Raw genomic sequence first — 23,373 nt, 5'->3', positions numbered from 1 at the left:
TATAGTGATATCAGATCCCCAGATAGCAGCAAGACATCAAACTGATGATGATTAAACATTAATTGAATGAATATTTGCTCTCTGGGCCGTGTGTGATAATGCTGTTTCAGCTGCTCCCTTATTAACAAGAGGTCGTCACAGCGAGCAGCTCGCATGTTTAAATCGGACGCACTTCCTGACGCAAGCCCAAAGGAATTTGTCTCTTTTCCCGGGAGCGAATCGTTGCTCTTGCCTCGACAAGCAAGAAAACAAGTTGCCCTCTGGATGACGTTATCCCACTGACTTGCTCTACATTGATGATTGCTTTGTGCAGGCCTTCTCTCTACTGTCTTCAGTCCTCAGCTGCAGCTGGAACATGATGGAGGATCATTTAAATACCAGTTTGTTCACATCTTAGATCAGTTATTAAATACAGCTGTAAACAAACCTTCTGGCTTCACCTTTTCTCTGTGATAACACGGTCCTTTCAAATGGTTCCTGTCATGATGTGAGATGGTGGTCATGTGGACCGCGAGGCAGACAAAGAGCTGAACAGGTCAAAGAACCTTTATTTGATGCTTCACAAGCGCCTCACACAAAACAAGCCCATGAATTAATCCCAGAGCAGGTAGAGAAGCAGACACCACAACAAAGAACACATGCAAACCAAAGCCTGATACACAGGTGCCTAATGTGTGTGTGTGTGTGTGTGTGTGGGGGGGGGGGGGGGGGGGGATTGGATATGAACTATAACCAAAAGCAGAGCCTGTATAACTGAACTAAAAAAAGCCTGAGACTTTACGTCGTGGTGCTTTCATCAAAAGTCGTCCTAAACATAAAAAAGCATCACGAGTGCTGAGACAGGAAACAGTCTGTCCCCACCTGTGCCTCGTTCTCACCTGTGCCTCGTTCTCACCTGTGCCTCGTCCTCACCTGTGCCTCGTTCTCACCTGTGCCTCGTTCTCACCTGTGCCTCGTCCTCACCTGTGCCTCGTTCTCACCTGTGCCTCGTCCTCACCTGTGCCTCGTTCTCACCTGTGCCTCGTCCTCACCTGTGCCTCGTCCTCACCTGTGCCTCGTCCTCACCTGTGCCTCGTCCTCACCTGTGCCTCGTTCTCACCTGTGCCTCGTCCTCACCTGTGCCTCGTTCTCACCTGTGCCTCGTCCTCACCTGTGCCTCGTCCTCACCTGTGCCTCGTTCTCACCTGTGCCTCGTTCTCACCTGTGCCTCGTCCTCACCTGTGCCTCGTCCTCACCTGTGCCTCGTTCTCACCTGTGCCTCGTTCTCACCTGTGCCTCGTCCTCACCTGTGCCTCGTTCTCACCTGTGCCTCGTCCTCACCTGTGCCTCGTTCTCACCTGTGGGTTCACGTGTCGTCCCCTCCTCCCGTGTTCACCCTCTCATTACCATTTTGTGGGATTTGTGCTTCTGTCTTTGTGTTTCTTCTGTTGGTCTGCCCGCCACGGCGTCCTCCATCACCAGCCATAACACTGCGCGCTACTCTTACATGCACTGCTCTCATTATTTGAAGGTTTGGCCGTTTATCATCACTTCACTGCTCTGTCAGCACGTACGAGAAGAAAAACACGACGGGAACTAGTTCAGTGAAGATGGTTCAGGCAGTCAGCACTAATCCTTTCTACGCACGAGTCATGACTTCAGTCTGTCTCCACCATTACTGTCAGTCGGAGGCTCATCCAGCTCCTCCTGTTCGTGCTGCGTTCATTCATCAAACATTGTGAGGCTCAGTCTCAGGGTTGTTGTGGAGCACAGCTCAGGGCCACGCCTGCGTGTCACCCTGGGAAACATTCATCTGACTCTGGCTAAAGTGTCTGAATTATAAAGTGATGTGACGCCAATTGTGCTAACAGAGCCTTTCATTTAATATTTTGATTGTCATGCAGCCCTTTTTTTGCACGGAGAACGGAGAGAAGGGCCTGAGTTATTGAGCCGGATGAGAAAATCAAAGTGTTTGACGGCGTGCGCCACACACGGCGTTGATAAAAGTTAAGAAGGCTGCCTGACAAACGGTGACACGAGAGCAAACATGCAGAACTGTGGAAGATGCACCGTGTTTACGCTCAGTTTCTGTGGCGTCTATCTCTGTGCAGCACGCAGGAAGACAGTGTCAGAGCGGCTGATAAGGTTTGATTGCTCAAACAGACGAGGGCATCCGGTGCTTGTGTGTGGCAACTGCTAAGTTATTGAAACTTGCAGACAAAGTTAACAGTGAATTTCGACACATGTGTCTGTGCTTATTATGTCTCCTGAGAAAAGTGAGGAGATGCACGGAAACGGTCAAGTTACGCAAAAAGGCAACAAGCTGATAACAGAGCGAGCGAGTGCAGAGAGAGAGAGGAGGAGAGAGAGGAGGGAGGGAGGAGGAAGTCGTTAGACTTTAGGACTTCACATGAAGAGTATAAGATTACTCATGAGAGGAGGCAGAAGACACACGTGAAGAACAAGAGAAGAAAAGAATTTCGTGGGAGTTTTTATATGCGAGTGAGGAGAAGCAGAGACCCTCTGCCCTGCGGGTCAGCCTGAGAGAAGATGAAGAACCACATCACCAGCGCCCTCTCCGACTTCTTCTTTGAGTACGAGACTCCCCGCCAGGTGCTGGTGAGGAACAGGAGGGTGGGAGTGGCGTGCCGGCTCATCCAGCTGGGGGTTCTGGTTTACATCATCGGGTAAGACCTGCTTTTTGTTTTAGCTGTAAGGACATGTGAGAGAGGGTTTGCATCACTTTGTGTCGTTCATCTTGTCTGGAACTTCCTTCCTGAGTGACCCAGAGTTCGCTTTGTGTGGATCGAGTGGGGAAGTGAAAGGAAGGTGTTGGGCTTGTGCAGGAGGTCAGACACACACGGTCACTGCAGGTATTGACACAGCAAACAGGCACAAACGGCAGCTGTGAGAGTCGCTATGATCGACTGTAGAAAGAAGGTGTGAACACGACAGCGCAGAGCTCCTGCCCATTTCATGTTTGGACAAAACCCCTGCAGCAGACTTGTTTGTCTACATACCCCCCCACCCACCCTAACGTGATTGGACATGCCGGAGCTATTCGCTGGAAATTGATCCTGAAAAAGGGAGAACCTGTTTCCTTTACTCATCTCGCTTCATCTCACGACACACGGCTCTGTTCTTGTTTGTCATGAGCTACTTGTTCATGCAGCCGTGTGACTAACTTTTGCCTTCATGCACCTCCAAACAGCAGAACCTGAGGAGCTGCGTGTGATAAATATGCACGGGCATGTGCTCAAACAGATCACAATCAACTGCTGCCCAGTTCACTGCCACACAGCACAGATGCACCATCATCATCATCATCATCATCATCATCATCATCATCATCATCCGCTGCTGACAAGTTTAACATCAGCTCCTGTTTAAAGTCGGGTTTTTATAAGTGAAGTGATTTTAAACGGCTCTGAGTTTCAGATCAGAAAAAGTTCATGGCAAACACACACACACTCGCACACACACACACACACACACACTCACACACACACACACACACAAACACACACACACACACACACACACTCACACACACACACACTCACGCACACACACACACACACACTCACACACACACACACACACACACACACACACACACACACACTCACGCACACACACACACTCACACACACACACACACACACTCACACACACACACACACACACACACACACACACACACACACACACACACTCACGCACACACACACACTCACACACACACACACACACACACACACACACACACACACACACACACACACACACACACACACCTGCCTCCTGCAGCCACATTAAAGCAGCGTGGTGATGTGCATGAGGGAGATGCGATTATAAAGCCGTCTCCTCTCTTCAGACGTGAAGCGGGCGAGTCAGGGCTGAAGCCCGTCTTGTTATTATTATTGTTTACAGTCGGATGCTGAAGCAGTGATTCAGTGAATCAGGAGCAAACAGCCTTCAACAGCTGAGGGACAAACAGAATCTAAGGCAGGCGACAGACTACAGAGGCTCCCATAGAGGACATTCTGCTGGTAATTAACTGGGAAGCATCTATCAGATGAAACAGGAAAAAACAGACGAACATACTCAAACTTCACCTGTAATAAACACTCGAGTCATAAATCCCTCACAGTCGAGGTGGTTTGGGCAGTCTGACTCCAGAAAGAGGCCCCTGGGGGAGACCCAGGACATGCTGCAGAGATTATATCTCTGGGTGGTGTTGGGAATGCTGTGGTGTCCTCCTGGATGAGTTGGAGGAGGAGGAGGGATGTTTGTGCCCCTGTGACCTGGACTCAGTAGAAGGGGATAAAGAGCAGCTCCACAGCACTCTCTCTCTCTCTCTCTCTTTGTAACTTTTATGCTAAAAAAATCCCAATCCTCTGTTTATGTTTTCAGCTTTAACTTGAAGGTTGATTTATTTTCTCTTCATTCTGTCTTTAAATAAAAACTAATCTCAGCAGCACAGTGTGGTGGGAAACATCAAAGAGCCTCCCAGCCGCTCGCAGATACACATCTCTCTTACGCTGCTCTTTTGGAAGATGCTTCCATTATTTCCACGCTCATCGCTTTCTTTATTCCTTTAATTTGCCCTATTTTTTCTCCCGTTTCTCCGCATTTTTTCTCCGGCTCCCTCCAGCCTGTATAATTCGATTTGCCATGCTGATAGGCGTTGCTGCTTTTGTGCTTACGACTTCGCTCTGCAGAAAGATGCTTCTTCTCGTGCGCCGCTCTGAGGAGCTTTCGCTGCAGACAAATGAAGACACCACACGCTGTCCTGTGGGCTTCCTGCCACGGGCTAATTGCTGTTTCACAGTCTATATGAAACAGCTCTACACATGCGTCACAGTGTGCGTGTACACACAGTATCAGCTCAGTGCACACCAGCTGTTTACCTCGTGGCTACAAACGCACACACAGACACACAAGCAGAGGAAGTAAATGAGTTTAAGGTGATGAACTGAACTGGAATCCTTTCATGTTTCAGCTTCATTGTGACAAAGCCAGCACTCAGTTTCTGTGAGGTTTTTAACAATGACTTTACAAAGTGAAAGTGCGTGCAGCGAGATGTGGGCCGTGGATCGTGCAGCGTTTTTGTGTTGTCACGGCGAGTGGGAAGACCATCATTCACAAACTTAGAGCTGATACAACATCACAAAAATGTGACTCTGTGTTAATGTGCTGATGCTGTGAAAGATGTTTTTTAAAACTTTTTAAAAACTGTCGTGTTTTTCAAACCTTCTGACAAATTTAAAACAAAAGAAATAAAACAGCAGTTTGCAGCCATACGGGTACCAAAGGAGAAATGTGTCTTTGGTGGGAAGACTCGCAGATCTAAAGGTCTGTGGACCCGACTCATCTATAGTACTACACAGCTGGATGCAGTCCATCTCAATCCAGCTGTGAAGGACTTGTAGTGACAGCATGGACATGATAATGTCATATTTGAGAGTCAGTTTTAACAAACAGATGAAATAACTTTGAACGAGTTGTTACTGACGTCTTTGCAGATCCACACAAAAGCTGAGCTTTGAATGTGACACAGTAAGTAAATGAGTTTAAGGTGATGAACTGAACTGGAATCCTTTCATGTGAGCAAAGTTTGCAACATCACAAAAATGTGACTCTGTGTTAATGTGCTGATGCTGTGAAAGATGTTTTTAACCATGAAAAATTCAAACTTTTTAAAAACTGTTGTGTTTTTCAAACCTTCTGACAAAACAACAACTTCTAAACAAAAGAAATAAAACAGCAGTTTGCAGTTTTAACTGTAGCTCTGCACCTGTTCTGGAGCTCCTGTCCAAAGAAGGTTGCTGCTCACCTGAGAGGTGGCAGTCATTGTTTTCCTGGATGAGATCATCCAGTCGTCATCCTCAGAACAATAAGGACCAACAGTCTGTTTAAGAGAAATGGTAAATGGTCTGTATTTATATAGCACTTTTCTAGTCCCTAAGGACCCCAAAGCACTTTACACATCCAGTCATCCACACATTCACACACTGGTGATGGCAGCTACATTGTAGCCACAGCCACCCTGGGGCGCACTGACAGAGGCGAGGCTGCCGGACACTGGCGCCACCGGGCCCTCTGACCACCACCAGTAGGCAACGGGTGAAGTGTCTTGCCCAAGGACACAACGACAGAGACTGTCCAAGCCGGGGCTCGAACCGGCAACCTTCCGATTACAAGGCGACCTGCCAACTCTTGAGCCACGATCCCCTATTTACGCTCAGCATGAAGACTTTTGCTTTCTTTCAGCAGCTGCTGTGAGAGTCTGCTGTGTCTTTGCGGTGCTGAATGCACACGAACACGAGCCAGTGCGTTGCATGAGGCACGTTTGTCCTGGTAGTTGTGCTGATGGCTGTGTGCAGTGTGGTCCTTGCTTTGGGGTGCAGTGGGCTTTTGAACAGAATGCTTTCTGTTTTGTTTCAGGTGGGTTTTCATCTATGAGAAAGGTTACCAGTCCACAGACACGGCCGTCAGCTCCGTCTTCACCAAGATGAAAGGAGTGGGCTACACCAACAGCAGCGGGGCAGAGCGAGTCTGGGACGTGGCTGATTACGTCTTCCCCTCACAGGTCAGTGACCTTTCGTGCCCCCAGTAACGTTTGATATGTCGTCGTCTCCTGACTCCTGAGTGGTCAGTTTGGCACCTGATGCAAGTCGGTCACCAGAGGCAGATTTGATGAAATCGACTTCATGAGTCAAACTGTCAGAGTGAGCAAACATCAGCTGAGCTGCTGCTGGAAAACTCAAGGCTGACGAAGCAGCAGAGGCTTCTGTTTGCAACGTTTGGTGATGATCCACCTCTGCTGGGATGACTCTGCAGCTTCGTTGCATGTGAGAGCGAAGCAGGGACGCTGATCAAACAGATAACTTTGTTTGCCTGCAGTGCTGCTGTGTCCTGTTAACTGTGGGAAAGAAGAAGAAGACACAATGTAGGCTGTGATGTTTGCTCTGAGGTGTGGGTGTGGGCTTTGATTCAGAGCCAGGTAAACAGGTGGTTTCAGTGTTACATAAAGAGAAGATCACTTTCCTCCATCACGTACTTTGATCGAATGCACTTTATTGTCAGATGGTCATTGTTTTAGTAATCGTCACGTGACCTCAGCTACGTCGACGTTCGGTTCAAAGAGAGGCCGTGCACACAGGAGCAAAACGCACACTCAAAAATCTGAAAAAGGAAGAAAACATTGGCAGGAACAACATATGAATAAAACAATGCAATCGTTTAAGGCAAAGCACAAGAGGAAGGGCGATAACTGGAGCCCAGCATCAGCGCTGCACTAACATAACAAGATACAGGTGAAGCAAAAAGGACGGAGCCAGCAGTCACGAAGGAGGGAGGAGTAAAACCACACGAGCACACAAGACAAGCAGGTGCCAACAAGGAGTGACACTGAAAGGCTCCACAGACAAACCGAGAGAGACACAGGAAGCACAGGAAGCACAGGAAGCACAGGAAGCACAGGAAGCACAGGAAGCCATCAGAGATGCAAAAGACAAGAAAAACAAGGGATGCAACCACGGATTCAATTCAATTTTATTTATATAGCGCCAAATCACAACAAAAGTCGCCTCAAGGTGCTTCATAGATACAGAGAAAAACCCAACAATCATATGACCCCCTATGAGCAGCACTTTGGTGACAGTGGGAAGGAAAAACTCCCTTTTAACAGGAAGAAACCTCCGGCAGAACCAGGCTCAGGGAGGGGCGGGGCCATCTGCTGTGATTGGTTGGGGTGAGAGAAGGAAGACAGGATAAAGACATGCTGTGGAAGAGAGACAGAGATTAATAACAGATATGATTCAATACAGAGAGGTCTGTTAATACATAGTGAGTGAGAAAGGTGACTGGAAAGGAAAAACTCAATGCATCATGGGAATCCCCGGCAGCCTACGTCTATTGCAGCATAACTAAGGGAGGATTCAGGGTCACCTGGTATAAAGAACATTTTAATTTAAGCAGATGTAACTGTGATTTTGAGCAAAAGTAAAGAGAGTTGGATTTACCCCCTCCTACCGCCTGATAATATGGCCAAAGGTTCAACTCTCAGTATAATAAAGATTCAGTTCTCCATTCGCTTAGATCACAAACTGGAAACAGAGGAACCAGTGACAGCTCTCACATACGTGTGCTCAGGGTGACTGCAGACGCTTGGTGGGTCGAACCTTTGCTGCTCGAGTCTGCGTGTCAAAGCATCCGTGGGTACGATACTGAAACCCACGTCGCCTCTGAGGAGGGTCAGTGCTGGACCGAAGGTGAATGAGGCGCACTGTAAAGTGTTAGAGTAGAAAGGTCAACCAATCACAGCAGATGGCCCCGCCCCTCCCTGAGCCTGGTTCTGCTGGAGGTTTCTTCCTGTTAAAAGGGAGTTTTTCCTTCCCACTGTCACCAAAGTGCTGCTCATAGGGGGTCATATGATTGTTGGGTTTTTCTCTGTATCTATGAAGCACCTTGAGGCGACTTTTGTTGTGATTTGGCGCTATATAAATAAAATTGAATTGAATTGAAAAGGTGTTATATACGAGCCGGTCCAATCATATTGTTTATCACTGCACTGTGAATATGATCACGTCCTTTGTTGTGTGACGTTTGTCTCACAGTTGAGATGATCCATGATCCTGACCGTTGAGCGCTGTGTTGACCCATCCATCCAGCCCAACCTCCTTCTTTCTGTTGCTCTGCAACGATTTCACGTCTTCTGCTCCACTTCCTGTGAAATACAACGAGCCACGGCTCGCACAAGAGTTTGTTTTAAGTCTGTGCTCACTGCTTTTAAACACATCGCTTCTTCTCTTTTAAACTTCAGGGAGACTCATCATTTGTAGTGATGACAAACTACATCATGACTGAGGGTCAGTCGATGGGAACCTGTCCAGAGGTATGTGAACAGGCACTGGTTGTCTTCCTCTCTCATTCCTCCCTCTTCCTGCTTCCCTGCTTTCCTCCTGCGCTTCCATATATAGTAAAACGAGCGGAAACTCATTCCAAGACTGTTTGTGTAATTGGGTAATTGTTGTTTAGCAGAAAAGGCTCTTTTAAAGCCTAATGGCCCAAAGAGCAGCACTATAAAAACACGACGTTTCTTTCACATTCGCAGGTTGTTTTCCTGTCTTCTTCTTCATGTCCTTCCTTCGTACTTGTGCACACAGACTGACCCCAGTGTCTTCTTTACAACAGCTCCCGGGCAAACACAACTGCAACACAGACGCCGACTGTGAAGGAGGGAGTTTCAAACGTACGGGAAACGGTAAATCCTGACAGGCTGAGAGTGTGTGACCTCAGCGGTCCTCACTGAGTCTGTTGCCAACTCACATCAGTCCAGATGTTGTGCTTCTTGTTCTGTAATTTGGCTTCGCCGGAGCTGAAAAGGCTTCTGAAACTCACTGAAGCCGTTTATTGAGCGCGGTCGGGGATGGTGTGAGGTGATGGAGCAGCAGTGTGTTTGCAAAGTGGGCCGTAGCTGTGACAGGACAGGCTCACGCAGCAGCATCTATATAAATACAGCAGATATGAGTCGCGGCTGCTGAGGTAAACATTTACACATAACTCATGAATGGCATTTGTCCACACCGAGGAGAAGAAACAGATTCATCTCAACAAACCAGCCTTAGCAACCAAACATTTGGTGTTTGTACGGCTTCACTAAAGCAAGCAGCTGAAACTCTGCCTTAAGCAAACACACACATGCATGTATATACAAGCACGCTCGCTGCATGCATGTCAGCCAATATAAACTGCAGCACACAAAGACACAGCGACATGAGCGCTAATGTGTCCAAATGTGTGGCTGCTTCTAAGAACAGTTATATAAATGTATTGTGCTTCATCTGTCCCAGAGTTCAGTTCACGTCGCCCTCGATCAGACCGAAGCTTTAGATCTGTCACACCAGTCACAGCTCAGCCTTAAAAACAAGTAACCGCGGGACTGTCCCGCAGCCAAACACACAGGTCAGAGGGCCGAAACGCCTGCTGGAGGCGGTCTGCAAACTCATCACACGCACGATGAGATAGCAGCGACGCGCACAGGGAGGTGATAACACTGGGACTAAGATAAAAGAAAGAGCTGGTTCAGCGTTTGCTCTGCTTTTCTACGCTGCTGTTGATGCTAATTCAAGATAAAAGTGGAGGCAAGGAAGTGTTTGAAACTGCTGTTACGCTGTTGAGTAATCACTTCTTCGTTTCTGTATCAGGAGAAATGACCGGAGTCTGCGTGAACAGCACAAAGACCTGTGAAGTGCTGGCCTGGTGTCCAGTGGAGGACGACCACGACGTGCCAGAGTACGACAAACTGAAATGTTCACGGTTGTGCGATTACAGTTTCAGTTTTCAGTTTATTTGTCATATGCAAGTTAGCACAGGGTCAATGAAATGTGTTTGACGAGCAGCAGTCACTCAGCAGCTATATATATATATAGATACAGTAGGAGGAAATATAATAAAATAAAATAAAATAAAATAAAATAAAATAAAATAAAATAAAATAAAATAAAATAAATAGAAAATAGCAAGGAGCTAAATATTAGAGAGACATGGTAAAAGAGAAAAGATGACTTAATATATATGTATCTATAAATATAAATATATGTAAACTAGTGATTAAATAAGAAAATCTTGAAATATGACGGAGGGCAGATGGGATACTGCACAGGACTGAGCAGCAGAACATTACAGTATTGCACTTTAAATATAAATATCAATGACAATAAAGTGACCAGTGCAGATTAAACACTTGTGAAGCTGCAGCTTCTGAGTGTGTTGTGTGTGTTTAAGTGTTGTGGTTGAGGTGTCGTATGGTTGGTGGTAAAAACTGTTTTTAAGTCTTGTAGTCCGAGCGGACAGATCCTGTAACGATGGTAACAAGGTACACAATCACCTGTGGAAGCAAATGTGCTCATTTTAAACCTGTTTGTGTTTCAGTCCTCCGCTGCTGTTGTCTGCAGAGAACTACACGCTGTTCATCAAGAACTCCGTCACGTTCCCCGTGTTCGGCGTCTCGAGGTGACGGGGACACGTTTACCTCAGAAGACGTGATGACGTGATGAGTGTGACGAGTGTGTCACACTCTGGCATAACTAGTGTAACTTTATAAAACAGCTGTGGTCAGAAATCTTCCGTCAGTGGCACAAATTTGTTTTTTATACTCTTCAGTTTTTATATTTGTTCACGTTTCTATGATGTCATAAAGATCACGATGATTTTATAAGTTTGAGTTTCTTCTGTAACGTTTGTGTTATTGCAGCTCGCCAAATGAAACACACGAAACAGAGCTCCACAGTAAACTCTGTTCTTCTTTTAACTCTTCAGCTTCTAAATCAAACCACAAGTTTAATCACTAATTTTGCTAAAAGTACAGAAAGCGTCAAATATTTCACAGTTTTTTTTCTGTCTGTTTTTAATGTTTCGTTTTCAGGAGCAACCTGGTGGAGGACGTCGACTCCAACTACATCAGCAGCTGCCTTTATCACCCGCTCGACGCTCCCCTGTGCCCCATATTCAAACTGGGAGACATTATTCAACTTTCTGGCTTAAACTTTCAAACAGTAGCTAAAGTGGTGAGTTAGAAACTCTTGTCACGTTTCCGTGTTTTGCTTCTCTTCTTCTCCTGTTGTGATGAAGACGGCGTTTGTTCCTGACAGGGAGGAGCCATCGGGATTGTGGTCGACTGGACGTGTAACTTTGACGTGCATGTAAAACACTGTAAACCAGAGTACACCTTTCACGGACTCTATGGGAGCAAAGAAGGCTCTTCAGTGGGCTACAACTTCAGGTCAGCGAGAGATTTAGTTTGTGTCTAGAAAACCTCTGACGCAAATATATATTATATTTTTAGCTTGCAGCACTTTTAAGGTCTCGTGTTAATAATATTATTAATATTATATATTAATAATATTATTAATATTATATATTAATAATATTATCAATATATAATATTATTAATATTATTATTATTTTATTATAATAATATAATAATTATATATTATTATATAATAATAATACTATATAATTAATAATATTATAATAATATTATATATTAATAATATTAATACTATTATATATTAATAATATTATTAATATTATATATTAATAATATTATTAATATTAATATTAATATTATATATTAATAATATTATTAATATTATATATTAATTAATAAGCTTTACATTTGCTGAGCTCTCGCTAACTTCATGATAACAGTGGATTCGCTCATCTAACCTTTGAAACTGTTGACAACATCGCACATATTGGCTCAGTGTTTGAAACTATTGCAATTAATTTCTGCTTCCTCGCGCACCACAGACACGTGCACGCTCCTGCTCAGTTGGTCATTTTTCACCTGCTGGCTGATGGAGAAATGTTTGCATTCCTCCACACGGATGATGAAGTGTTTGTCAAATGAAGCATATTTCATCACCTGGTAACATATCGTGGTTGTGTCTATCTGCAGGTTTGCGAGGCATTACATGGAGGACAAAATTCAGAAAAGAACACTTCTGAAAGTGTTTGGCATCAGGTTTGACATCATCGTCCAGTCACTCGTGAGTAACACGTTTATCTTAAATGTGCTTTTGTCACTGGAAGAAGAATCCAAAGGAGTTGATTTGACTCTGCTCTTCACAGGCACGGAAATTTGATATCATCCCGACCTTCACAGCCATCGGCTCGGGAGTGGGAATCTTTGGAGTGGTATGTTGAAATATTTACGTACATATTCCACACGTCTGTGCAAAAGTCGGCCTCGTTTTTGATCCTCTTAGGAACCAGGCTCCGCTCTAAGTTTTAAAGTGGTTCTCCGGGTTTTCCGAAGGCCTCTTTGGACATATGAATGACTGAGGCACCTAACTCCAGGGACTGTGTCCAAACATACCACGGTTAAATATGGTGCAGGTTATGTCCTGGTGATGGAGGTCGTGTCAAAACTGATAAACAAAAATCTGATTTTGATCCGCAGCAAGAGTGGAAAGCTTCTGATTGGTGACAGCTTCAGCGTGACAATGATCCCAAACACAATGCAGCAAAGGCATACCTGCATACACAAACACACCATCAGTCAGATCTCAACATTACTGAAGCAGTGGGATCATCCTGACAGAACAGGACAAATAACATCCAGAGAAGAGCTTTGAACGTCCTCTAAAGTCTGGAGAAACGAGTTCAGGCTGTGTTGAACAATAAAGACTTGTTTCAGTTAGACAAACTGTACGTTTGTTCCTGGTGTTGCAGACAAAGCAGGCCTTTATATCTGCGCACTATTTTGTCTTCCTTGATCTCAGCTGCCACCAGTTTTCCCCTCAGGTGCCAGTGCACACCTGCTTCAGCAATCAGCCACCCAACCCTGGAAAAGCACAGTGGCTCAGTTAGTTTGCACGTACTAGTGAGTAGCTAGTGTCTGAGGCTCCATAATGTGGTAGTTTACACATTTGTGTGGCAGGTTGCTGGTTTCAGCCAGCGACACACAAACACGCAGCGCTCCTGCTGTGCTGATGAGGAGCTAAAAGTAGCAGTAGTGAGTGTCCAGAGTCTGCAGAGGCGTTCTCTTTGTAGGTAATGACAAAGGTTTAAAATACTCGGTGGTTCGAGACTTTTGCACAGTGTTGTAATCCAACAGGAGATGACGCAGTTGTTTTTTCTCCCTGCTTTTAGGCGACTGTCGTGTGCGACTTGGTGCTGCTCTATTTGCTACCGAAAAGAGAATTTTACAAGAACATGAAGTTCAAATACACGGACACACAAGTACAGGTAAGCTTCACAAATGAGTCTGTGCTCTCTTTGAACAGCAGAGGGCAGCAGAGAGGTGTTCAACCAAACTATCAGAGGTCAAAGGAGCTCGCAAAGAAAAGCGTCTGGACTTCTTTAAGTTGCTTGAAGACGTTTCACCTTCATCCGAGAAGCTTCTTCAGTTCTAAGGTCAATTAGAGGATCATCAGGGGTCCTTTTGTCCCTCTGTGGGGGGGAAACTCCCACTAGGTTTAAATCTGGGACTCTCCACAATTTGACCTCAGAACTGAAGAAGCTTCTCAGATGAAGGTGAAACGTCTTCAAGCAACTTAAAGAAGTCCAGACGCTTTTCTTTGCAAGCTGCTTTGGCTACGATGACCTGGATGACTGAGAACCTTCACAGACAAACTATCAGAGAAAGTCATTGGAGATTATTTTCCTTCATCAGTCCACACGGAAGCCGTAATCTTCACTTACCATCAGATTATTGCTGTGTTCATGAAAGCGCAGAGTCTATGATTAGTACAGCAGCCAGTTTATCTGATGATGAACTCTGTGCCAGGCCCACCCAGACTGCTTTCCTCTCTAACTTCTGTTTTACAGCAGGACAGCGAGTCGGTTGGTGTCGACACAAACGTCTATTACACCCTTGAAGCAAATGCAAAACAGGCTCAAGGCAAAGACCGGTCCAAAGTGAGTAGGAGGCAGTCTGTGCAGTAGTGCAGGTTCTGACAAACCCTCCTACTTTGGCAAAACGTCCTACCGTGAGTAGTTTATGCACATTTCTGCTGTCACAGAGTAATTCCAGCACCAATTTAAGTAGGTATGACGGTTTGCACTTAACTTTGCCCATCAGAGTGTGCTTGTAGCTCATATGGATACAGCCAGGATGGTTTGCCACTTCATTTTACCCGTTAAAGTGTGCTTGTAGGTAACATTCACAAAGGTAGCATGGTTTGGCACTTAATTTTACCCGTCAGAGTATGTGTGTAGCTGTTATTAACAAAGGTAGGATGGTTTGCCACTGGATTTTAGCTGTTAAAGTATGCTTCTAGCTCATATTCAGAAAGGTAGGATGGTTCGCCACTAAAATGTAGCTATTAAAGTATGCTTCTAGCTCAGGTTAACAAAAGTAGGACGATTTGCCACAAAATTGTAGCAGTTTAAGTATGCTTGTAGGTGACATTCACAAAGGCAGCATGGTTTGGCAGTTAATTTTACCGCTCAGAGTATTTTTCTAGCTAATATTCACAAAGGTAGGACATGAATTTGCCACTGAATTTCGTGTTGTGCGCATGCGCAGAAACAACGGGTAGGATGGTTTGCCAGGTAGGATGGATTCCCAGAACACATGTTCTTTTATTTTAAGCCTCATCATCACGATGAGCAGCAGCGTGGTTTGCACATGATCTAAATGTGTCCTGTTCCACAGGATGCTGATTCAGAGGCGGGCAGCACAGAGACAGATGTGTCTAAAGTAAGGCACCGCCGTATTCTTCCACAACAACAACTCCCACGAGTCTCACTGGTTTTAATGATGTTTTATTCATTTACTGTTTGTCGTGCAGAAGTGACCCGGGAGCAAACGAGCCTAAAGGCCACGCCTCTTTTGGAGGTGTGACGCACTGGAACCCTGGATCCTGGAATAACAGAAAGCAGCACAGTGAAATGGAATCACGTTATTCCCATCAGTGAAATGGAATCACGTTATTCCCATCAGTGAAATGGAATCACGTTATTCCCATCAGTGAAATGGAATCTCGTTATTCCCATCAGCAGCTTAGTCATCCTGAGGAACTGTGACTGTATGTAGAGTCAGAGGCAGCCGACTCGGCGGTGTGTACTTTCTGGGTGTTGCTGTTTGCTTGTCTTCTTTGGGTGTTGCCTCCGCCTGTTTCTGTAACTCTTCACCGTCGTTGTAAAGAAACAGCAGCTGTCAGTGAGTCGTCCCTCGTGTCACCTTGTGATCAGCTGTTGACTTAATAAAAACATGTGCAGTGACATCACCGCAGTTTCTTTTTGCTTTGGTCGAACAAAACCTGAGAAATGTTGAAATGATTCAGATTTTATTTATTTGAGTATGTGTACAAAAAGCATGCAAAAAATAGCGCATTTATATATCGGTACATATTTACATTGTAACTGGATCTGCCATGCTTCCGCTTTAGTGAGTACAGTCAGAAATGCACGAGACGACACGAGACGGCGGATGCCTTTGAGACAGGCACACGCGCATGCGCAGACCAGGAGAGTCCCCGATTTCATATTATGTACAGACTCCACCATAATCTCCGTCCTTTGGCTCTAATTATGACCTGAAATCACAATAAAACGAGTCATGCCACTCACTTCCTGTGCTGCCACACCCACTGACTCTTCTGTGTCACTGCAGCAACAGCAGCAGGTCTGATCGATCCACAGGAGTCGCCTGGATTAAACCGATATACTCTAATTCTGCAGGGGTTCAAAGGTCACGCACAGGTGATCTTTGATTTATGGCCATTTAAATCATTGAAGGGTTTGAATGATGAAAAACATCTAAAAGGAAGGAAATCTGGTGGAGAAACAGACCCGTGTGAACAAACTGACATATTGGGATTAAGGAATTGGGATTAATCTATGCTGGAGTTCAGGCTTTCCACTGTGAAAGGTCGTAGAAATGGCCACAGAGGAAAATCCCACGGTTTAAATATTGTTGATAGTGATATTTAGTGCCTGCCTCCTCCGTACACTTTTACAGTATTTCACTATTTGCATGTTGTCAGCAGATCAGACAACAAGTTCTCTTCAAATGTGGATTTTGAGCAGTGAGAAACGCATCGAGCACATCCGGTGTTTCACAGGAGGACACACACACTGTACAGTGTTTAATGGCCGGAGTTAGAAGTACTCACAATAATGACATTACACATATTTAAGTGGAAAAGTGCAAGAATTTGAACACAAGCAGAGTCATAAACAAACACAGGTTAAAGGTCGAGAGCTGTAACAATAAAGTACCTTTGACCCCGACAAACGTCCAGCACAACGACACCCAGAATAAAAACGCGATGGACGAGCGTTTAAACAGGTGACGTCAAACAGAAGACGTCACGTGACATTTTTTGGTCGCCTTCATTAAAGGTGCGCAGCGCACGTCGGCGCCGCTTCCATCAGAGCTGAACATCAAAACGTCAGGATGGATGATAAAGTTTATGACTGACGTCACAGCAGTTATGACGTCATGTCCCTGTGGACATTAAACACAACACGGCGTGAAATCCCGTTTGCAGCCTCGTGCCTAAGTTAGCATCCTTCACTGGAGGAAACGAAGCTGCGCTTCTGTCAACCAGCCGGAGGACAGCGCTGCTCACAGGGTAACACACCAGGACACGCCCCGTTTTAAACCAAGCACCTTTAAATGGACACGCCTCTTTCTTTTATCCACCACGCCTACATGTGTAGAGGGTCCACATGAGCACAGATTCACTGGCCATCGTCAGCATCTACTGTTGCAACTTTGACAGGTTATCAAATCACGAGAACACAAATCTGTGTTCACAGCTTTATATTTTTCTTGTTCTTCACTTGTGTAGCAGATGTCAACAGGAAACAGTGATGTTGTGTTGCCAGCGTGTGCATGTATCTTACATTTGTTCCCATTTATTATAATGAACAGTTTGGCGCTGCACTGACACGTTGTGCCAACACAAACACACGGCCCTTTTCTTAAAGCTCACCAAAACTTCAGCAACAAAATGAAAACATGAAGTCAAAAACATGACACCATCAGCTTCGGATGGACCCGCCCTGCTCCAGCACCTCCTCCTACGTCTGCTGCTCTCTGTCCAGTCAGCCTGAAGCTCTTCAGGATGAATTTTCTTTCTCTGGCAGCAGCCTGACGTCACAACGACAGCACCAGACAGAGCTGAAGGGAAACCATCACTAAATCTGATACTTGATGATTGTCTCTGAAGCTTCCTTATTTCCTCTTCTGTGAATGCGCTTCAACATGACAGGTTGTTTAAAGAGAGCAGGTCAGTTTTCCTGAGAGTAAAGGTACATGCATCACTTCACATTAAAATGATTTGGACGCTTCTTAATATAATAACATACAACGTGATCCGATTTCTTCCACAAAGCACTCAGTGATTCATTTGTATGCAGATTATTTATGCTTTAAAATCAGCTCTGCATCCAAGAACTTTACAATATATTAATATTATAAATAACGTATCAATTGGAGCAGTGCTCATATACAGAATAACATCTTTTTTTCCGCTATGTTCGTTCTCACCATCCAAAAACTTTTCCCATCGATCACAAACACGTCCAACCCACCAGCATCAAAGAAACAAGAACCAGCAGACGGACACAGACGCATCAGGAGAAGCAGCGTGAAGGACACGGACACAGCTCGCAGTCACCCTGCGATCACTCGATCGAGGCGTCTGAAGGCAGCGCAGGAAGTGCTCCAGAGTAAAGGTTGGCACAGATATGCTTAAAGGGTTTTCACAATAACACAGCAGATACCACGAGACACGTATGTACAACATTACAGTGACTGATGAAATGAAAGCCTCGTAGTTCACTCAGGAGACAGCGCAGTGTCCTTTACATGCTGACGTCTGCTTCCTCCTGTGAGGCGGCTGCAGACAGGCTGGAGATGCGGTTTAAATATTCGCCATGCACGATGGGAAAAACTCGTCTGTCTTTGCCTATAATACAGTTTAAGGCCAGTAAAATAAACCGGTGATGATCCACAGACGTGCTCGTGTTCCTCGCACAGATAAAACATCTCCACAGCGCAGAAGCAAGCGTCCCCAAAAACAAAACAAAAAAACGAGTTTTTGTGTTTCAGGTGCAGAATGACACGTTTGCACTGTGTGACCACGTTGAGGAAAAGCTGTGAATGAAGGCGTGAGTGGATATAAAGAGGACGCTGCGCACGCAGGAGGGTCAGCAGGACTCAAGAGGAGGGCTCGTCTTCATGCAGGTCCTCCAGCTCTCCTTCTCGGGGTCCGTCGCCCGTGCTCGCCTTTCTAAAAACAGACAACAAAGACGGGTCACAGCTCTTATGATCACTCGACAGCAGCAGAGAGGGAATTATCTAAATGCTGACACTACCAAGCCTGCTAACTAGAGAAGGTGTGGATGTTGTTGATGCATGATGAGTATCAAAAACACACAGAAGGCTTTATGGACGCAGGATGGCTCTTAAATGACAGCAGCAGGGACATGACAGCAGGGAGAGGCTGCTCTGCCATCACATCTCGTGATGTGGACAAGCACAAGTTTAGGCATAAATGATGATGGGAGCAGCGGCTGGAGGATGTGGGACAGACAGAGGCCGGACCGCTTCGCACAAAGTGTTACCTGAGCGAGGGCTGAAGTTTAAAAGAGGGCCGGAAGGGCCACGAGTCCCTGCAGCAAAGTGGGAGAGAAGATGGACAAGTCACATATGAGAGGACAGAGGACGCAGGCCGGGGAGGAAACCCGCCTCCCCACCACGTAGGGTCCAGCTGCACTTTTAGCATCTTTCAAAAATGATCACACACTTCAGTTTCATTTGTATCGGAGCATTGCAAAGTAAACACATTTTTAAAGGCCTCCCTGTGGCTGGATCAAAGCACACTCTTCTGACTCAGGATGCGCCGATAACCAGAGCAAAAGGACTTTTGTCTGCAGCAGCAGCTCAATAATACTGACAACTGTCGATACAACGACCCTGAAAGACGAGCACGAGACACAAACTTCTGGCTTTAGCTGGCTGACTGCAGCAGAACTTTCAAAATAAAGCGACTTTCCACTCAAACTGGTTGTTGATGAACTGCTTTTTTTTCTGGACGAATGATTGGATGAAAGAAATTTGTCTCCAAATATACTTTGGTGGGCTGGGAACACTGGTGTTAATGGTGCATTCAATTTCAAACATGCAGGCCGGAAGTTTTCTAGTTAAATTCCAGCCTGAGAAACTCAGCAGAGCTTCCCTGGATACAGTCGCCATGGACACGAGAAGCTGCCACCTGTGATGTTTCATCAAAATAGGACAACATATAACAGCAGCTACGTCGTCTTTCCCACAAGTCTTGGTGAAAAAGCGTCTGGCACTGGGAGCATCTGTCAGTCAGCATTTATTTGCTTCCCCTCGTCAAGAGGAGAAAATCCCAGCAGCTCTGCTCCACGTGGACTTTGACATGGAGGAAATCAGAGCTTTCCAGTGGTTTTTGGTTATGTGTCCATATGTTTATATTAATAATATCTGACATCTTTACATAAACATATTGCACTCAGAGTTGTATTCATTACTCTATGGCAGCCGTGTAGTTGGATGTCCACTGTGCAGCAGGGGGCAGTATTATTCAAACATCCACATGCTGTGAAAACACCTGAGAGCGGCTCTGACAGCCAAGCCTGTAACGCTCCACGAGCAGCAGCATGTTCATCATCAGCAGACAGACCCGAGGGCGCCCACGACACGCCTGCTAACAGCTGTACGTGCGCCTGTTTGTTTTCGGCCATACAAGTTGAAACTGCACAGCGGGGACGAGCCGATTGGCCGCTGACACCTGTGATACTCTGAATCCACGTTACTGACAAATCGAGCTCAGCCTGAGGCACTCGCTGATCCTGAGTCCTTCTAGTCCTGAGAGCTCAAAGCAACACACAAAGAAACACTGACACAAGCTGTGAGCTCCACTGCTACAGTGAAAGAGTGAATTATGATGCTATGGCAACACAACGAAGCAGCTGCTGCTGCTAAAATGATGCTATTTAACCTGAAGAAAGGAGACAGGTGTGGAGAAGAGATCTGCGTCAGAATCTCAAGCAAAACGTTTGTCTTCAAAGACAAGATGAGCAGGTACTGAGCTGCAGACGATCAGGAAGCTGAACTCTTACATGAGCAGACTTCCAGGTGCAGACATGGACCTCTCCTCGCGCCGGCTCGGGCACTCGAAGGGGTTACTGAAGGAACGCTTTCTCAGCATGGCCTTCACCAAGATCTGAAACAGACACACGAGTTACATGAGAGGGGGCGCCGTACTGTTACAGACATGCATGTTCTCAACATGCAGACAAGTGGCTACAATGTTCCTCTAATATTGTTACTAATGTTGTGGCGACGTATCAGGTGATCTTCATGCATCAACAGGCCTAAACTGCTGGGGTTTCCCATCATGCACTGAGTGTTCACTCTCTGTTTATTCACCGCTCTGCATTTAATCATTCGTTGTTATTAATCTCTGGCTCTCCTGCCCAGCGTGTCTCGTCCTCCCTGAGCTCTGCTGAAGGCTTCTTCCTGTTAACAGGGAGTTTTTCCTTCCCACTGTTACCGAGTGCTCACTCATACAGGACTTTGTATTACTACTGTACATGTATACATGTAACCTGCTGCTGTAATGAGTTTACCGTCCTCAGCTTCTCTAATTCAATTCATTTTGTTAGACTAATAATGTCCAACACAGTTAATAAGCCCAGTCTGAGGGTCTGCAGTGATTACACAGCTTATTATGTGAGCTTGCTTTCAAATGAAGGCAACATTAGTGCAACATTAGTGCAACATTAGTGCAACATTAGTGCATTTAAGGAGACACATAATGGAGACATTCATATTTTATGGTTGAACAGTGAGGAAACCCCGCCCCTCTGTCTGTCTGCGCTTTGTCACAGTTTTGGTTGACTGTGGTTGTTAAGAGCAGCTGCTCTGTGCTGCTGCAGCAGTTTGATAAACGGAGGACACTCTGTGTTTCTTACCACTGCAGAGAGGCTGGGAACGAATTTGACGGAGTTCTGGATGTCCTCCTCCGTCACCTCTACCACAGAGCAGTGGTCCTCCTCCAGAGGCAGGGGGTCAGCACCTCCCTGGGTCACCCACGGGTCCATCTGAAAGGGCATGGAGCGCAGTGAAATAGGGCACCTTCATAACTCGACACGAGAGGTTCACAGAAACGCAGAGTAGTAAATACAGCCAGTTTACGAGCTCGTGTCCAAGCAAGGATTTAACGGCAAACGTGAGCTTTTCTACGTTTACAGGGAAGTTTGTTTCAGGCTGGGCGGTCCTCAGATTACCGTCCTCAGATTGGGAGTGGGAGTGTGATCGGGCCATGATTGTGGACCATCCACTCAAACACACTCAGTTTGTCTAAGAACGCTGCAGGAACACAGTGAGGTCACAATCTCATGTGTTAATCACAGCGATGCTTTCTAAGCATGAAGAAGGTGCTGAAGCTGAAGGACGGTGATCTGAACTCGTTCTCTGATCATCGGTTTGGTACCTTGATCTCTGGGATGCTGATCCTGCTGTCGGGGTTCTTGTCCAACATCTGTAAGATCAGATTCTGCAGCTCTGCACTGATTTTGGGCCTGAAGAAAAAACAAAGTGACGATTTGGGAAAAAGGTTTGTGACGCACACGTTTCCATCACGATTGGAAGACAGCACAGCAACGCCCTGTTCACCTGAGCAGGTAATCTTACAGGAACAGCATGAAATCATGACTGTCCTGCTCTCTCCTGTATCAAGCCGTGGTTGTTAACATGCAAAAGATCATTTATTAATTTCTTGGACTCGTTGTGGGAAAAAAAACGTCCCCAAAAACGAATCAAAACTTTTATTCACCGCTGGAAGATTTGGTCACATGAAGTCTAAACACAGGCGCAGCGTCAAACTGCCAGCAGGCGTCACATGTTGGACAAAGTGAAGCCAGCAGAAATATTTTGGCCCCTTTGTGTAACAGACTTCATTTCTGCTCTGTGTAAGAAATGCTCACTTAACTCCTCCCACATATCCCAAACCGCTCTTAGAAAAAAAAAGGCTTTCCTATTAAGTGAAAGAAATTTATGGTAAATGTCTGTATTTGTATGAATACTTTTACTTAAGGCAGCTCTGGCTGTTGTTTGAGGGGCTGATTCTTGCTTACTGCACGGCAGGAATGTCATACAGACAAACAGACATAATTATATTTGGTCAGCCACAACACAAAAATACCACCTTTAGTTAAAATAAATTAGCAGCTAGAAGCTGACACAAGCAGTCAGCTGATAAAATGCACTAGCTAGCCAAAAGGGCTAAACCATAGGTGTCAAACTCTGGCCCGCGGGCCAAATTTGGCCCGCAGCCTAATTACATTTGGCCCGCGAAGCCATACCAAATTACTATTAGAGCTGGCCTACTGGTATTATACAGCTAATATATATATTGTTTAGTATTAAGCTTTGCTTGTTCCATATTCAGTTTTTCAACAAAACTTCTTTGAGTCCATAAGAAAAGATTCATTCTTATATCTAGAGGAAGATTTTTTTTTTCCAATAAATATTAACGTTAGCCCGCGACTTTGTTCCAGTTTTGAATTTTGGCCCACTGTGTATTTGAGTTTGACACCCCTGCTCTAAACTGTTAAAATATACAGTCAGCTTGGATTAATGCTAGAAGCAGTTAGCCAAAAATATGCACTCAAGTGTTCAAATGAATAAATGATGAAACTTTTTTGCTAATTGCATTTTATTGTCTTTATGCCACAGACGCTTAAAGAAGAGCCAACAGTGCGATGGCGGCCGCGGCGCGTGACGTGCGTGCTCCACCATTTATGACACACAAATTTAAAAAAGGAAGGTACAAATGATACTAAGTAGCTTTAGCTAAAGATAATCTGCTACATTCTGTTGGAATAGAACAG

At 45.4% G+C, this 23,373-nt stretch overlaps 2 protein-coding genes across 10 annotated transcripts in view; one reads left to right on the top strand and one right to left on the bottom strand.

The window, feature by feature from the left end:
* The first annotated feature begins 1,954 nt into the window (after positions 1–1,954).
* On the top strand, positions 1,955–16,238 carry p2rx1 (purinergic receptor P2X, ligand-gated ion channel, 1). Of its 4 annotated transcripts, XR_014876378.1 has the most exons (15): positions 1,961–2,666; positions 6,430–6,574; positions 8,810–8,881; positions 9,181–9,250; positions 10,194–10,281; positions 10,921–11,001; positions 11,414–11,555; positions 11,640–11,770; positions 12,449–12,539; positions 12,622–12,687; positions 13,645–13,740; positions 14,323–14,412; positions 15,152–15,196; positions 15,288–15,410; positions 15,468–16,238. XR_014876378.1 is itself a non-coding variant. In XM_085174063.1 (14 exons), the coding sequence occupies exons 1-14, from the start codon at positions 2,530–2,532 to the stop codon at positions 15,291–15,293; spliced, it is 1,257 nt and encodes a 418-aa protein (XP_085030189.1). In that variant the 5' UTR covers positions 1,955–2,529; the 3' UTR covers positions 15,294–16,238. The 4 variants fall into 4 exon arrangements, 3 of the variants coding, with proteins under 3 accessions (XP_085030189.1, XP_085030190.1, XP_085030187.1); XM_085174063.1 differs by having other exon boundaries at positions 1,955–2,666; positions 14,326–14,412; positions 15,288–16,238; XM_085174064.1 differs by having other exon boundaries at positions 9,181–9,238; positions 15,288–16,238.
* Positions 16,239–16,554: 316 nt separating this feature from the next.
* camkk1a (calcium/calmodulin-dependent protein kinase kinase 1, alpha a) overlaps positions 16,555–23,373 on the bottom strand; it is a 62,755-nt gene continuing 55,936 nt past the window's right edge. For 4 of the 6 annotated variants that reach the window (XM_085174056.1, XM_085174053.1, XM_085174055.1 and 1 more), the window contains 5 exons: positions 21,975–22,062; positions 21,454–21,582; positions 20,599–20,702; positions 19,075–19,122; positions 16,555–18,740 (listed from right to left, as the gene is read on the bottom strand). In XM_085174056.1, the coding sequence (XP_085030182.1) occupies positions 18,668–18,740; positions 19,075–19,122; positions 20,599–20,702; positions 21,454–21,582; positions 21,975–22,062 (442 nt within the window). In that variant the 3' untranslated portion in view covers positions 16,555–18,667. Of the gene's footprint in view, positions 18,741–18,825; positions 19,123–20,598; positions 20,703–21,453; positions 21,583–21,974; positions 22,063–23,373 lie in introns of all 6 variants that reach the window. The other 2 variants (XR_014876377.1, XM_085174057.1) reach the window with 2 other exon arrangements.

Source organism: Neolamprologus multifasciatus, chromosome 10, assembly GCF_963576455.1.
Source record: "Neolamprologus multifasciatus chromosome 10, fNeoMul1.2, whole genome shotgun sequence".
Lineage (NCBI taxonomy): Eukaryota > Metazoa > Chordata > Actinopteri > Cichliformes > Cichlidae > Neolamprologus > Neolamprologus multifasciatus.
This window is presented reverse-complemented; position numbering and strand designations above follow the sequence as displayed.